This window comes from Aspergillus candidus (genome assembly GCF_002847045.1).
Source record: "Aspergillus candidus strain CBS 102.13 unplaced genomic scaffold BDW47scaffold_8, whole genome shotgun sequence".
In the NCBI taxonomy this organism is placed as follows: domain Eukaryota; kingdom Fungi; phylum Ascomycota; class Eurotiomycetes; order Eurotiales; family Aspergillaceae; genus Aspergillus; species Aspergillus candidus.
The window spans coordinates 195,371-209,493 of NW_020194013.1; the positions used below are offsets into that span (position 1 = coordinate 195,371).

At 48.6% G+C, this 14,123-nt stretch overlaps 6 protein-coding genes across 6 annotated transcripts; 4 read left to right on the plus strand and 2 right to left on the minus strand.

The window, feature by feature from the left end:
• Nucleotides 1-302: 302 nt before the first annotated feature.
• Nucleotides 303-2,818, minus strand: BDW47DRAFT_134818 (putative Zn(II)2Cys6 transcription factor; the record flags this gene model as incomplete). Its single annotated transcript, XM_024818174.1, has 8 exons — nucleotides 303-646; nucleotides 700-1,172; nucleotides 1,224-1,361; nucleotides 1,411-1,600; nucleotides 1,653-2,162; nucleotides 2,223-2,461; nucleotides 2,512-2,621; nucleotides 2,684-2,818. 8 exons carry the CDS (start codon nucleotides 2,816-2,818, stop codon nucleotides 303-305), a joined length of 2,139 nt encoding a protein of 712 aa, XP_024674480.1.
• Nucleotides 2,819-3,885: 1,067 nt separating this feature from the next.
• BDW47DRAFT_134819 (cytochrome P450) lies at nucleotides 3,886-5,359 on the minus strand (the record flags this gene model as incomplete). The annotated part of the gene is made up of 3 exons (XM_024818175.1): nucleotides 3,886-4,611; nucleotides 4,663-5,102; nucleotides 5,167-5,359. 3 exons carry the CDS (start codon nucleotides 5,357-5,359, stop codon nucleotides 3,886-3,888), a joined length of 1,359 nt encoding a protein of 452 aa, XP_024674481.1.
• A 510-nt stretch (nucleotides 5,360-5,869) lies between these two features.
• Nucleotides 5,870-7,608, plus strand: BDW47DRAFT_134820 (carotenoid oxygenase family protein; the record flags this gene model as incomplete). Its single annotated transcript, XM_024818176.1, has 5 exons — nucleotides 5,870-6,064; nucleotides 6,125-6,248; nucleotides 6,309-6,685; nucleotides 6,755-6,892; nucleotides 6,958-7,608. The coding sequence occupies 5 exons, from the start codon at nucleotides 5,870-5,872 to the stop codon at nucleotides 7,606-7,608; spliced, it is 1,485 nt and encodes a 494-aa protein (XP_024674482.1).
• A 690-nt stretch (nucleotides 7,609-8,298) lies between these two features.
• On the plus strand, nucleotides 8,299-10,110 carry BDW47DRAFT_115869 (FAD-binding oxidoreductase; the record flags this gene model as incomplete). The annotated part of the gene is made up of 3 exons (XM_024814846.1): nucleotides 8,299-8,585; nucleotides 8,720-9,032; nucleotides 9,178-10,110. The coding sequence occupies 3 exons, from the start codon at nucleotides 8,299-8,301 to the stop codon at nucleotides 10,108-10,110; spliced, it is 1,533 nt and encodes a 510-aa protein (XP_024674483.1).
• A 498-nt stretch (nucleotides 10,111-10,608) lies between these two features.
• BDW47DRAFT_115870 (pyridoxal phosphate-dependent transferase) lies at nucleotides 10,609-12,162 on the plus strand (the record flags this gene model as incomplete). The annotated part of the gene is made up of 2 exons (XM_024814847.1): nucleotides 10,609-10,749; nucleotides 10,795-12,162. 2 exons carry the CDS (start codon nucleotides 10,609-10,611, stop codon nucleotides 12,160-12,162), a joined length of 1,509 nt encoding a protein of 502 aa, XP_024674484.1.
• Nucleotides 12,163-12,721: 559 nt separating this feature from the next.
• BDW47DRAFT_134821 (TLC domain-containing protein) lies at nucleotides 12,722-13,909 on the plus strand (the record flags this gene model as incomplete). The annotated part of the gene is made up of 4 exons (XM_024818177.1): nucleotides 12,722-12,767; nucleotides 12,812-13,050; nucleotides 13,109-13,396; nucleotides 13,460-13,909. The coding sequence occupies 4 exons, from the start codon at nucleotides 12,722-12,724 to the stop codon at nucleotides 13,907-13,909; spliced, it is 1,023 nt and encodes a 340-aa protein (XP_024674485.1).
• Between the last annotated feature and the right edge of the window lie 214 nt (nucleotides 13,910-14,123).

Below are 14,123 nucleotides of genomic sequence, written 5' to 3' on the forward strand. Positions count from 1 at the left end.
GTAAACCATGTTATTTGGGGCGGTTGATGGAAAACTTCGTGCCGTCTAAGCCGTAACATTGGCCGGTTCCGCCATTCGATACCTCCATGCCCTCTAATCCACGACATGAACCGATTTTACCAGTCATTCCTAGACTGAAGGTGGATACCGTGTGAGTCACGACAAATCATCTAGGGAAATGAAAGACGTCATGCTCTAGGGGCACTCCAAGATTCGACGATGTTGGCAATTGAGAGCCAGACACAACATCCGCCGTCCCTGGAGCAAGACTTAACGATGCCTCCGAGCTGAACAAGCCCGGATTAACAAATTGCCACGCCCACGCGCTGGATGGAGATAGTGAGAATGATGCCGGTGCGAATCCGGGTACATTTGCTGCACATTGGTTTGTCAGTCCCATGAGTGTGGTGGTCAATAAATGGATGAGCATTGTTACCATCAAAATCAAATGCGGTGATGAGCCTTGTCAACGTATCTCGACAACGCATGACGGTCTCACTGCCTTTGTTCAACCCACGTAGGACTTCCATGGCTGTCTCGAGCAGACCTCGCAATTCAGATACGGAAATGGTAGATAATTTTTCGGAGTATGAGGGGATCCTTTTGATCAAAAGGACTCCCAAGACCGCAAGGGAGGAGTTGAAAGCTGCGTGGGGTTAGTACTAATCAAACACATCATGAGAATAGAGGTACGCATACTATAATAACAAGAAAACCACCAAGCCCCCAGCAGATTCTGATCATTCCTGGAACCAGCCAAGATATTCTTACTGGTTTGTAGGAGATCGCCGCACGTGCGGACCAGATCCACCAGCAAAATAGCACCTGAGTCCCGCAGCCATTCCGACTGGTGTTCGCTCGAGGCTGTCATGCCCGGCAAATCGAGGAATTGACTGAGGACTGGGCGTAGAATAAGTATTCTAGCACCAAGGAAGCGGAGAGAAAGTAGGACGCGGAGTCTCGTGGTTCCGACCGTCAAGGGAACATCATCCAGCGTATCTTGGGAGGTTGTTATTTGTAAACAGGATGGGAGATTATCCTGCCACTGGGCTAGATTCCAGCGCAGTTTGGAGATCTGGTGCAGGCTTTCACCCATGGGGAGACGGGTGCGAAGTCCGAGGTTTGAGTCATAGAGACGTTCCAGGGCTTCGCCCATGATGTGAGTAATAGATCTATCAAAGATTAGTTAAAACTGCAGAAATCGTCGAGGACAATTTGGTTACATCATAGCATCGAAATAAGCCAGGCTGGATACGGTAACGGCACTGGACACATTGCTGAATGGTAAATAGGCGCTGGCCTCGAATCTCACATGGGACAAAGGAATTAAAGGGGGGCGACCGTAAGTCACGCTCAGAAACCTGATCATCATGAGTATACTTCGTCATATACGGAATTACAGACACTAACCGATCATTCATAACACACCAATACCATGATCTCCTGCGCACTTCCCGATCGGTTTGCGATAGGCTCTTTGAGTCCATGACATGAAGACCAAGTTGGTACGCCCCTTTCACAGCCAGGCCATGTAAAGTCCAAGCAAGCGATGAAGATGTAGTTCCTTCAAGATACGCCTCCATCAAAAGGAATAATTGCACTAAGCACGTCAGTGTGGGTTGAACGCAAGATGTTATATGGGTAGGACATACCCATTTCCAATGAAAGACGCCCTAAGATATCTGATTTCACCAATTCCATCGCCCGCTCAAAATACATACTGGCCCTCGCGGCCCTTTCAATGTTCGGTGAGGTCGCCGTCATGACATTTGTCGCGAGAGCGAACACGACATTCAGAGTCGCCAGCCAGGATCTCCGCACACACAGAGCCCCGTCGATCTGCAGCTTCCTGTACGTGTCTCGGAATGAGGCTTCATAGATGCACGGAATCATCAGGTTGACGGTGGTGAAAAACAAATGTAACAAGGCGTCTGCTTCCGTTTGAGGGGCAAGCGCGAAGGGATCCACGCGAACTCTTCCCTGGGACTCGGTTAGACTGCTGACACCTGATGGTCTTCTCAGGAATGCATCGAAGCGGTCATCGTTTGATTGGCCAACTTCGGTGGAAACATCTATGCTTGAAAGAGGTAAATTATCGACCGAGTTGACCGGATCGCCAACGGCATGAATGAAACGCAAAAATGCCACATTAGATGAAGCACCTTTCCGAATAGTTAGACGGGGTCCCACGAAATGATTTGCAGTGATGGATTCAACTATACCAAAATATTCTTCTTCGTCAGCCCCATCTTTGAGTGCCACGGCACCCATGCCATCCACTTCATCGTCTTGATCCAACGGCCCTTTCATTCCTGGACTACGTCGGGGTTCATGGTTCTCCTGAACTGTTGAGGAGGTGGTTGCATTCATTTCAGAGCTATCCAACTGCTTGTCTGGCCCAGATAGCCGCAATCTTTTTTCTATTGCCTGTAGTCGCTGCTCGAGCAGATCATCCTCTTGCCTATGCGAATGAGTTTAGATCGTGTAGACATCCTGAATATATTGACTCACCGTTCACTGCTGCCGGGGTTAGTTATCGCTACAGGCTGGCTGTGCGGCTGCTCATATCGGCACTCCGTGTCCATATCTTCACATGTTGAACACGGCCGTGCGCCATCACACTGTGATATTGAAGAATGAGCCGTCGACGCTAGAATATATGAACGGCGATCGTATAACATACCCGAGACTTGCGGACCCGACAGGAGCGACATGCCACCGATACTCTCTGACGTTTCCGATTCTGTGTTTTCGTCAACCGGATATGACCGGGATCACCCACTGACGGGGTCGAAGACTGAGGACGCTGGTCTGCCATGGAATAATTGTGAGAAGAACTCTCGTCCGAAGGAAACCTGGGAATAATATGCGGGCGACGCTCGGGAGTTGCACTAGTGAAAGACCCGGGGTCACTTCTCGCCGATTAATCACTGGGTGAGCCGTTTGGTTGCAAAAACTAGGGAATCCCGAATCCCAAGGTGGAAGCGGGGGAAGTGTCCCTTTTTCCTTGCTCCTGTTGCTTGTTGAGGCTTCACAGTGCGCGCCTACAGATGACCTTGATGCGTGTGTGTTATAGCATGCTGCGGGGGTAGTCCTGAGTACTGCCTATCTTATAAACACCCATTTGCCTTCACAAATATTGGTCAACTGGATCTGCCCCTGGGTCCTGCCAAGCCTGAGATCATTTTAAATTACGCACTGTAATACAGTTACAGTGGAAACTTAGATAGTGTACGGAGTACAGTTCAATATGGTTTTTGAGGTTTGCTCAAGAAAAAGCGTTGTATATGTGTTGGGTATGAATCTCTCACAACTCTTTTTAACCTCACAGGCCAAATATGAGCATTCTTAAGTCCTATTAACAAGTTAATCCATATACTTCGTTGTATATAAAAATAAAAGAAAACATTAAATTACTAGTGTGTGCAGATTAGGAGCGTTGGCATTGACAGAGTTCCTCGATATACAGAAGGAGGATTCAAAAATGATAATCAGCCTGTTTCTGCATGCTATAATTAGCACGAGTCTTGTATCCTGCCTTATTATGGGTAGCTTCCAGGATTTTCTTCAGTGAGTAGGAACGAATCTATGACAAGCGAGAATCGATCCCTAGGTTTTCTATACCAGTTTATCTCAGGTTTTATATACATTTGAATGTATTTCATATTATGTCCACCCATCTCACACTTAATCTGTCGCCAAGCTAAGTCGCACATCAACCTCATCATCCAGTACTATAGTAATCGCCTCCTGTATGTTGAGATTCTTCCTCATAACTTCTTGGGGGTTGAACCGGCGAACAAACAGTGATAGCACAATCTTCTGCTCGATGAGTGATAGGCTATACATTATCAGCACCAGTATCTCATCAGACAGTAGTAGGTCTTACGTTTGTCCAACACATTGTCGCGTTCCCCGCGAGAAAGGATGGAAGTAAGCCGACATCTCTCGCTTGAGATCCTCGTCGACTAGCCATCGCGTTGGGTTGTAGGTGGTGGGAGCAGGGAACATGACCCCATCATGGAGGGCATATAAAGGTGAGGCACTCACTTCTGTCTGCAAGGGGTCAGTCTGAGGAAAGGGAATGGGAAATGGGAAGATGAAACTTGCTCCAGCGGGTAGGTAATGTCCTCCAAAGCTCCATCCACTAGCAGGGACGGTCCGGGGGAGTCGCGTTCGACTAGGACAAGAGATCCGGAGGCCCTCTTTGGCACATGCATTGAGAAATGGCAAGGCCTCCAGTTCGGGGACGGTCGGTCGAGAGTCCGGTGTGGGCATGACTGTCCGCACTTCGTCTTGGAGTCTCCGATAGATATCCGGTTGTTGGAGAAGATGATGAAGAGTAACTGCCAGCGCAGCTGCGGTTGTGTCCGTTCCGGCAACGAACATTACAATGGCTTCAGAGATCAAGTGCTCTTTGGTCAGCTTCCGGGACTTTTTCTCCGCGGCTGACATCATGTTCTTGAACATGGTCCAAGTCTCAGTTGTATGCATCTGTTGAAACCCTGAATCGGATATCTGCGCCAGTTCCAAAAATCCGTTTGGAACGGCACTCAGATTGTAGTAACTCGCCCACCGAATACATTCTCGCAGGATAGGGAATTGTTGAAACTGGAATTTTTAACATCTTATTTCGCTTGCTTGACAGGAGACGACACCTACAAACGGTACCGAGTGAGTCGCCTTGTCAATGGCTTCAAAAATATGAGACTTGTAATCTTCCAGTTGTAGCGCGCCGGCAGACTTTCCGAAAGCGAACTCGGAGATGGTATCAAGCGTCATGCAACGGAATGCCGGGAAGAGTGGGATGATCTGTCCATCCTTTGCGCTTTGGGTAAAACGATTCATCAGATAATGGCCTTTGCCATATATGGATCCCTCGTGTTGAATAATATTTGCCCTGGAGAACGCATGGGAGATGAGACTCTTATCTTTGGCGTGTTGCTGATGGTCCCGGATTGTAAAGAGATTGGGAGCCTGGTCTTCAAAAGCACGATAGAAGTACTTGGACTTTTCGAACTTCGATGTTTGTCCGTAAACGATGCTAGAGGCTTCTGGGTCGTTTATTGAGATCTCGTTGGGTGAGATCCTCAACATCGGTCCTGTTGTGTGTCGATGAATACTTGATAGTAGTAGTTTACTGCCTACTCAGTGGTGGTAACATACCATATTTCCGGTGCAATTCAAGTATCTCCACGTGAGTATTTCCTCTCCTTTCAAGCTTAAAAATCCACCATCGAGATATTTTAGCCATAAAAGGGCCTGGGATGGTCTTGAGAGCATGGAAGAATACATTATACACACAAGTTCCAACAAACCATGAAACCACCACAATGGTCCCATAGGTAAGATAGATCATGTTGATTGTCTCATGAAAATGATTGTTAACTTTGTATTTTACTGCCCAGACATTGGCAGGTGGCTCCTCTTATAAATAACCCTGAGTATTCTCCCAACATACACTATCCCTAAGACCTCGGAACGCCGGGGTTAAGCTACCCACCCAGCACGATCGAAATGAGCTATACATTATTGAAATGATCACCTATATATCCAACCTTGAGTTGTTTCGAAGGCTCCACTGCATGACGTGTAAGCGGGAAATGGCCCAGTGGATGCTCCGAATAGACGAAGCCGCCCAAAAGCCTCTCCGGGGATACCGGGGGTATATAAGCCGCCTCACCGTTATTCCGTCGGGGGGGGGAACAGAAGTGTAGATCACGCGAGGTTGTACCCCCTTCATCATATTCAAGTCCTGTGATGATTAAATAAAAAGTTATTGTTTGGATGTATCTACAGGATCAAACTTGATTATCCTTTTTGCTACACACGATCTTCTCTCCCTGTTGCCTTTGAGATAACAATCAAAATGTCCGTTCTTTCGCAAAAGCCCCAGAAAGATTTTCCAAATCGCCCGCAATTTTCCGGGTTCATGAAGCCATGTCGAATGGAAGGAGAAGTCCTCAATCTGGAAGTCCATGGCGAGATCCCGGAAGACATCGATGGGACATTCTATCGGGTTATGCCCGATCCCCAGTTCTCGCCCTTCATCGAGAATGATCCAGTAAGCGAATTTATGCGAATCTTCAATCCCAAGATAGCAGAACAGCTGACGTGACAACAGTGGTTTAACGGCGACGGCAGTATCAGCGCCTTCAAAATCAAAGACGGAGTCGTCTCCTTCAAGCAGCGTTATGTCCGAACAGAGAAATTCGTCCGGGAACGAAAGGCTCAAAGAGCATTGCTTGGTATCAACCCTCGCCGTTCGCAAGCCCACATAGATTGGACTGACTCATTTCTTTTTGTAGGCAAATACCGCAACAAGTTCACCGATGCCGTGGAATTCGTGAGCCGCACCACTGCCAACACAAATATCGTTCACTTCAATGGCAAATTATTGGCTCTGAAGGAAGACTCTCCACCATATGTGTTGGATCCTCACACCCTCGAGACAAGCGGCCTATATGACTTCGATGGACAGTTGCCCAGTTTGACATTCACCGCACACCCGAAATTCGACCCGCGCACGGGGGAGATGCTCTGCTTCGGATACGAAGCCAAGGGCGATGGAACGCCTGATATATGTTATTACCGCATTGGATCCGACGGCAATTTCTTGGAAACCGTGTGGTTGACTGCGCCTGTTGTGGCTATGATTCACGATTTTGCTGTCACGGAAAACTGGGTGAGTGGTGTAATGATTCTTGTATTTTTAGCAAACCCTCTTCTGACATTGTTCCTCTTGTTATCTTAGGTCCTTTTCCCCATCATCCCTCAGGTCTGCGATATTGAGAGAATGAAGCAGGGCGGCGAGCACTGGCAGTGGAGCCCCGAAACTCCATTCTTCATTGGAGTCCTCCCACGACGGGGAGCAAAGCCATCCAATCTCAAGGTATGTTCCCCACACCCTATCTCTAATATCCCAATCATCTAATCATTTGTCACACACCTTCTCAGTGGTTCCGCTACCAAAACTCATTCCCGGGCCATGTAGCGAACGCCTACGAAGACGAATCCGGTAACGTCGTACTCGACCTCGGACTGAGCGAGAAAAACGTCTTCTTCTGGTGGCCGGATGCGCAAGGAAACTCTCCTGAGCCGAGCTCCATCCACTCCCAGCTAACCCGGTTCACCATCGACCCCAAATCCGAGGATCTCAACTTGGTGAGCCCAACGGTTCTCCAAAGCGACAATTCGGAGTTCTACCGCATTGACGACCGCTTCGCCACCCAATCGTACAAGCACTGCTTCTTCGACCTAATGAACCCTGCCCTCGGAACTGATTTTCCGACTATCATGCCTCAACTAGGTGGTGGATACCCGCTGTATAACGCTCTTGCGCACTTGAATATTGAAACTGGAGTGACAGAGATCTACTGCCCGGGAAAGACACATATGGTGCAAGAACCAATTTTCATTCGGCGACGCGGCTCTACAGCTGAGGGCGATGGGTATGTTATGGCTCTGGTGAATAACTATATTTCCATGTGCAGCGAGTTGCACCTGTTGGATACCAGAGAGTTCACCAAGACAAAGGCTGTCATCCTGCTGCCGCTTCGGTTGAGGCAGGGACTGCATGGCAATTGGGTTGAGGGCGATGAATTGTAGGCTGGGCTTGGGGCATTCTCAGAGATTAGGGCAGATGGGACTGGCGAGGAACGTGATTTATGGTGTACATGATTTGGCATAGAACATCATCATAGACTGAACACTGTTTGTTGATTATTTGCTTTGAAATTCAACTGATAATACATATATACTTCTACTCAATTCCGTAAGATATCATTTCTAGCCACTTTTAGCCCCAAGAGGTCTATAAAAATCACGTAGGTACACAATATGTATAGCTAGTATAAATGGCTTGAAACTGCAAAATTCGCCAGAGGACCAGGAATATTCCCTAATGATTGATCGAATTGTATTAACCGTGTTAAACATCCGAAAGAGGGGCGATCAAAGTTTAGATATTGAGTCTAGCTAGCATTATCTCGGTCTAAGTTATGATTATGTGTATTCCCCGGTCACTCATTCCTCCCCCGGTATCCCCAAAGTCAGCGCTGATCCCAAATTTCATTGGAGCGAGCGAGGTGGGTCCATACCACAGGCCGAATTGTTGGGGGACTGACCGCGTGTGAGCTTCCCCCGGTATACCCGGCTGTTGGCAACTATCCCCGCAAAGAGTAGGAGCTGTTGTTGATCATGAGTTCAAGACCTAGAAAAAAGGGAATTTGCATATAATAAGTATATCCATAGCTCTCTGTAGAGATGTCGCAATCCTCAACTAGCAACAGCGACATAATGGCACCCAATAGTTCTCCAACCGTCAACCCCCAAGCATTGGGCAACTTCTTTGACGACGTCGCGCGTGTGCTCGGAGAAGCCAACATTTCCCGCACGCCCAGTCATGGTGCACTCGAGGGTACTCAAGGCCGGAAATCTTACGGCGATCCATTCTCAACCTCAGAGATCCACGCACCAAGCGGTGCCGTTCGACCCAGTACTGTGGAAGAGGTCCAGGAGGTCGTGAAGCTTGCAAATAAACACAAAGTGTGTTTGTGGACAGTGTCACGGGGAAAGAATCTGGGGTAATACCATGATATCTCTAGCCCCTATGCCATCTGCATATTACTAACAGTCATAGATATGGTGGATCCAGTTCTGTCGTCAAAGGATGCGTTGTTTTAGATCTGCACCGAATGAACAAGATCATCGAAGTGAGCGAAGAGTACGGGTACACGATAGTCGAGCCGGGTGTATCCTTCTTCGACCTTTACGAGGAAATTCAACGACGGGGCCTGAGTCTCTGGCCATCGGTGCCGGCTATTGCATGGGGTTCTGTTTTGGGAAACACCATGGACCGAGGCTTTGGATATACGCCCAATGGAGAGCATTCGCAATCGCAGTGCGGCATGGAAGTGGTGCTGCCAAATGGTGAATTGCTTCGGACGGGTATGGGAGCGATGAATTATAATAAAACGTTTGCGCTATACAAGGGGTATGTTCACATTTCACTGGCTGCCCTATGCAAACCAGTGATATATTGACTGACCATTCAACAAGAGGATTCGGTCCAACCCTTGACGGTCTGTTCTACCAATCCAACCTCGGTAAGCGTTAACGTTATCACTCCCATCTCAACAACTCAATCACTAACAAGAAACAGGTGTAGTCACCAAGATTGGCATGCATATCACTCCCGCCCCCGAGGCGTACGCTACCCTCGAAGTCAGCGTTCCCGAGGAAGCAGATCTTATCCCTCTAACCGGGACTCTGTCAGACCTGATGCGCCGCTCCATCATCCTCAACTCACCCTCCATCGCCAACATCTTCCGCATCGCGCTTACATCCAATGTCCCCGAGGTTCACGCCAAACTGGCCCAGTACATGAAGCCCAACTCATACGTACCTTATGACGTACTCGAGAGGATCCGAGCGGAACATAACTGGGGATTCTGGAAAGCCTACTTCTCGCTATACAGCTCAGTCGAAATGCTCCCAGCATTGATCCAAACCGTACAACGCGCGTTCTCCACAATCCCAGGCGTGAAGATCGAATGGCGCGAGTTTCCCGGATCCCCAGGCCGCGCCATCACCACAGCAGAGATCAAAGAAGAACAGATTCCGCACAGTGGTATCCCGACGCTTGGGCCCCTGGGCATCGTCGACAGCCGATCTGAGAAGGGCGGGGCACACGTCGACTTCTCGCCCATCATCCCTCCATCCGGACGTGAGTTGTACGAGTGGTACCTGACTGCAAAGCAACGCACCATTGACGCAAAATTCGACTTCTTTGCCGACTTCCATGTCTACCCGCGCTACGTGGTCGGAATCGAGCTGGTCATCTACACGCTCAGAGAGGAGGCACGCGTCCTCGGGTTGTGCAGGAATTTGTTGCATGATGGTGCGGAGCAGGGATATATGGAGTACCGCACACATGTGCGCTACATGGACCAGATTGCGGCCAAGCTTAACTTCAACGACTTTGCGATCAATAAGTTTACTAGACGCTTGAAGGATGTGCTGGATCCCAATGGGGTGCTTTCTCCCGGAAAGTCGGGCATTTGGAATGGATATGTGCAGTTCGATAATGTGTTGCAGCGCAAACTTTAGCCTGTTTACACGTCACTTAGTTACAGAAGGCCATGTCGACTGGGAGAACATAATAAGCTCTGGCTTCTGTCAGGTAATGATAGATCATCTCTCTTCGTGGTTTGGATCCACTTTACAGGTATGGTATTATCTACTAGATCACAGGTTGCATAAGAAACTCAGGATAACAATATTCTCGGCTTTTCAGTGTTCCGTATGTGAAAGTACTTTGGCATTTTCCGTGGGGAAAGAAGATTCCAATACAACTGGTGGCCAGCCTACCGTATCTTGAGATCTAATCCGCTATACAGGACTTTCGCAAAGCCCTAATTCTAGGGATGGCAGATACTACACCTATAGTTGGCGCTGTCTCCCTCAGGGGGATAAGTCACATTATACGAATGAGCTTGGTCGGGTGCCTTGTCACTTGATCGAGCGCAGTGCGAATAAAAGTGGTTCTCTCAGATCCAGAGTTGTTAAGGCCAGACAGGAATCTTTTTGAAACCGACCACGGGAAGCATGGCTCTACCGATTTATATCCTCTTATTAGCAATCATTGCGTGCCATCGCATGTCTAAATCACCACCGGTTCTGCGAAGCTCATCGCTTTTGTTCCGAAGCAAGCGAAAGCCAGACACAAAGATTGAGGCCCACTCACGCGTCTTACACTCACCCCTGGAGCACCAGAAGTCGGACTCGAACCAGATCCCATTGTACAATCGCATCACGACGCTCATCAGTTTTGGCATCCTTATCATCACAGGTCTGCTTCGAGATCTCTTTGGAAAATGGCTCTATCCAGCACACTACCAGACGCTGACGACTCACAATGGATATGCGCCGCTCAGTCCTGGATTTGATAACTTCTACCTCCGTCGTCTCCATGCGCGGATGGAAGACTGCTTTGAGCGTGTGACCTCCGGGGTACCCGGACGACATATCACGCTTGTTGACGGCGCCAATGGACTCCCAACTACAACGCTGAATCTGAGTTCCTACAATTATTTGGGATTCGCAGAATCTGAGGGTCCTTGTGCGTCCCTGGTGGCAGCCTCAATCCAAACATGTGGTATCGCCTCAGCCAGCAGCCGTGCAGAGGTGGGCACGCACAATCTCCATGTGGAGGTCGAGGCCTTGGTCGCGTCGTACGTGGGCAAGGAAGACTGCATGGTGTCTTCGATGGGTTTTGCAACAAATGCAGATATATTCCCTGTGCTGGTAGATGCTCGATGTCTGGTTATTTCAGACGAGCTAAACCACGCTTCTATTCGGTTTGGCACCCGTCTGTCGGGAGCGACGCTTGCCACATTCCAACACAACGATTTGAGAGACTTGGAGACGAAGCTCCGGGAAGCGGCATGCTCGCATGTCCCGTGGAAGAAGGTTCTGGTCGTTGTCGAAGGGCTCTACTCTATGGAAGGAACACTGTGCCATCTGCCAGACCTGATCGCCTTGAAAAGGCGCTACAAGTTTTACCTCTTCATCGACGAAGCACACTCGATAGGTGCGATTGGACCGAGCGGCAGAGGAATCTGCGACCATTATAACGTAGACCCTGCGGACGTCGATATTCTGATGGGAACCTTCACCAAGTCGTTCGGGGCCGTGGGTGGCTACATCGCAGCGAACCGGGCCGTGATCCAAAAGCTGCGCGCCACAAACCCGGGTTCAATATACAGCGAAGCTCCTGCCCCCGCCATTCTCGCCCAAATTCTTGCATCTATCCGCATCGTCAGTAGTGGTCAAGGTGACAGACGGTTGAAGCAGTTACTCTCGAACTCTAGGTATCTTCGTCGGGGGCTAAAACGCCTTGGCTATATAGTCTTCGGTGACGACGATTCGCCGGTCGTCCCCGCTCTGCTCTTGAACCCAGCCAAGATGCCAGCTTTTTCCCGGGAGATGCTCCGGCGCAAGATCTCAGTGGTTGTCGTTGGCTTCCCGGGTACTCCACTGCTTCTTTCGCGGATTCGCTTCTGCGTGTCGGCCACTCATACCCAGGAGGATTTGGACTATGTTCTATCGGCGTGTGCAGAGCTTGGCGGGATTCTGCAACTGAGACTGTGTCAGACATAGCGAATTTCCTTGTATAGGCACTGCAAAATTTCCGTACCGGAATCTTTTCTTTCTCATCTTTGACTTTTTCAAAAGGAGGGCTTAGGGTTAGCAGGTATTGTCGATCGCCACAATAAACGGAGAGTTGAGACATAGTTCTTCTGTCAAAACTTCAAACGTCTATCATTAATGCTCCAGCGAAGCAAAGATCATCAGTACTAACTCAATCGTTATGGTCTTATATTATGTAGGTTCAGGTAGCTTCGTGCATGAGATATCACATCACGGTATTTCACATATCAGATGTCAGAAATCTGTCTATCTTACAAATTCCAAATTATGACCTATCTGGGCTTAGAGGATTATATCATTGTTATCCCACTGGCATGAGCAAACTTCACATTGAACATTCAAAAAAGCCGTCTATCCAAAGTCAAGTATGTCGTCTCGTCCCTTGAGCGGGATAACGAAGAATACAAACTGTATGTTCTTTCTCTCTTCATATTCTCCCGACCTCTTCATAGGCTACATGGTTTTTATATTCCCAGCTTGTCAGGGTCAAAGCTAAATGAGTGTCAAAATGAAGGGCATTTTGCTGGGATACTCTTGTCCCTCGTCGGCGTCCAGTATGTGTCAAAAGGACCCCTGTCTTGGGCAAAACAAACTGGAGTCACGAGTTTCGATCTACCGTACTATGATTCAAATACAGGCAACTATGGACGAGGATGGAAAGACATATACTTTATAACTGCTACGACCATCCTCCTAACCACAATGTGGAGTGTCTCGGTGAAATACGTCTTTGAGCCCATAGGCAGGCGCATGGGATTAGGAAAGCACAAGGCCAAGCGCTTTGGAGAGCAAACATGGTTAGGCATGTACTGTCTCTCTATGTGGACGCTGGGAATGGTTAGTTAATTACCTATTGAGGCCAGAAGACACCGTCATCTAATACTTTTTTGCACAGTACATCTGGACACAATCCGAGCATTGGATGGATGGATGGGCCTTTTTTGCCACATTCATGTCCAAGCAGCTCGACGGGAAACTAAAATTCTACATCCTTACCAGCCTGGCATTTTGGCTGAGCCAGATTATTGTGGTCAACGTGGAGAAAAAGCGAAGCGATTACGCCCTGTACATGGCGCACCACGTTCTTACCGTCGTTTTATTTTGGATTAACTACGTGTACGGCATGCATGACGCGATCCTTGTGGTCTCGAATCTGATGGAAGCTGCCGACGTTTTTCTATGCGTATGTCTATCCACAAGTATCTCCCAACTGTGTAGCGCATCATCGGTCTAACCGCGTATCTAGTCTACGAAGATCCTCCAGTACCTTAATTGGAAGACTAGTGGAAACGTTTCCTTTGCCACTTTTGTTGTCGTTTGGATTGTGTCTCGCCATGTTATTTTCGTGCGATTTTGCTGGATTTTCATTCGGGGAATACCAGCAGAAATGCCCTACGGCTGTTACTCGGGGGTGATACGCCAGCTAAACGAGACTGGCAATGATTGCCACTCTTGGGGTCGTCTAGCCGGCCCATTTTGGGACGCACAGGCCCCAGTCTGCATGACGCCGGTGTTCAAGTCCATTATCGTCGTCTTCCTTCTGCTGCTAGAGCTTATGTGCGTGGCTTGGTCTGTCGAGATTGTTCAAGTCACTATGCGAGCTGTAAGGAAAGGATATAGTGAAGATGTGCGTAGCGATACGGAAGAAGACGCGTATAGAGAGGCTGAGAAGAAGGCCAAGGTTAATCAACAATAGATGGCTACCGAGGGAGACTGGCTGCGGACCATTTTCCTTTCTGTAATTGCAAAGCAAGCTCAGGTAATGCTGGAATGGTTTCTCTGAAGATTCCAACCTTCCTCTCAACGCGTTTCTAGATGATTATCCCGTTTACATCAGGCGTTTCAGCCATGTCATCTTTTTCTCGTATACACTAGAGAGTTCAAATTAATCACCCACGGTGGAGTATTAG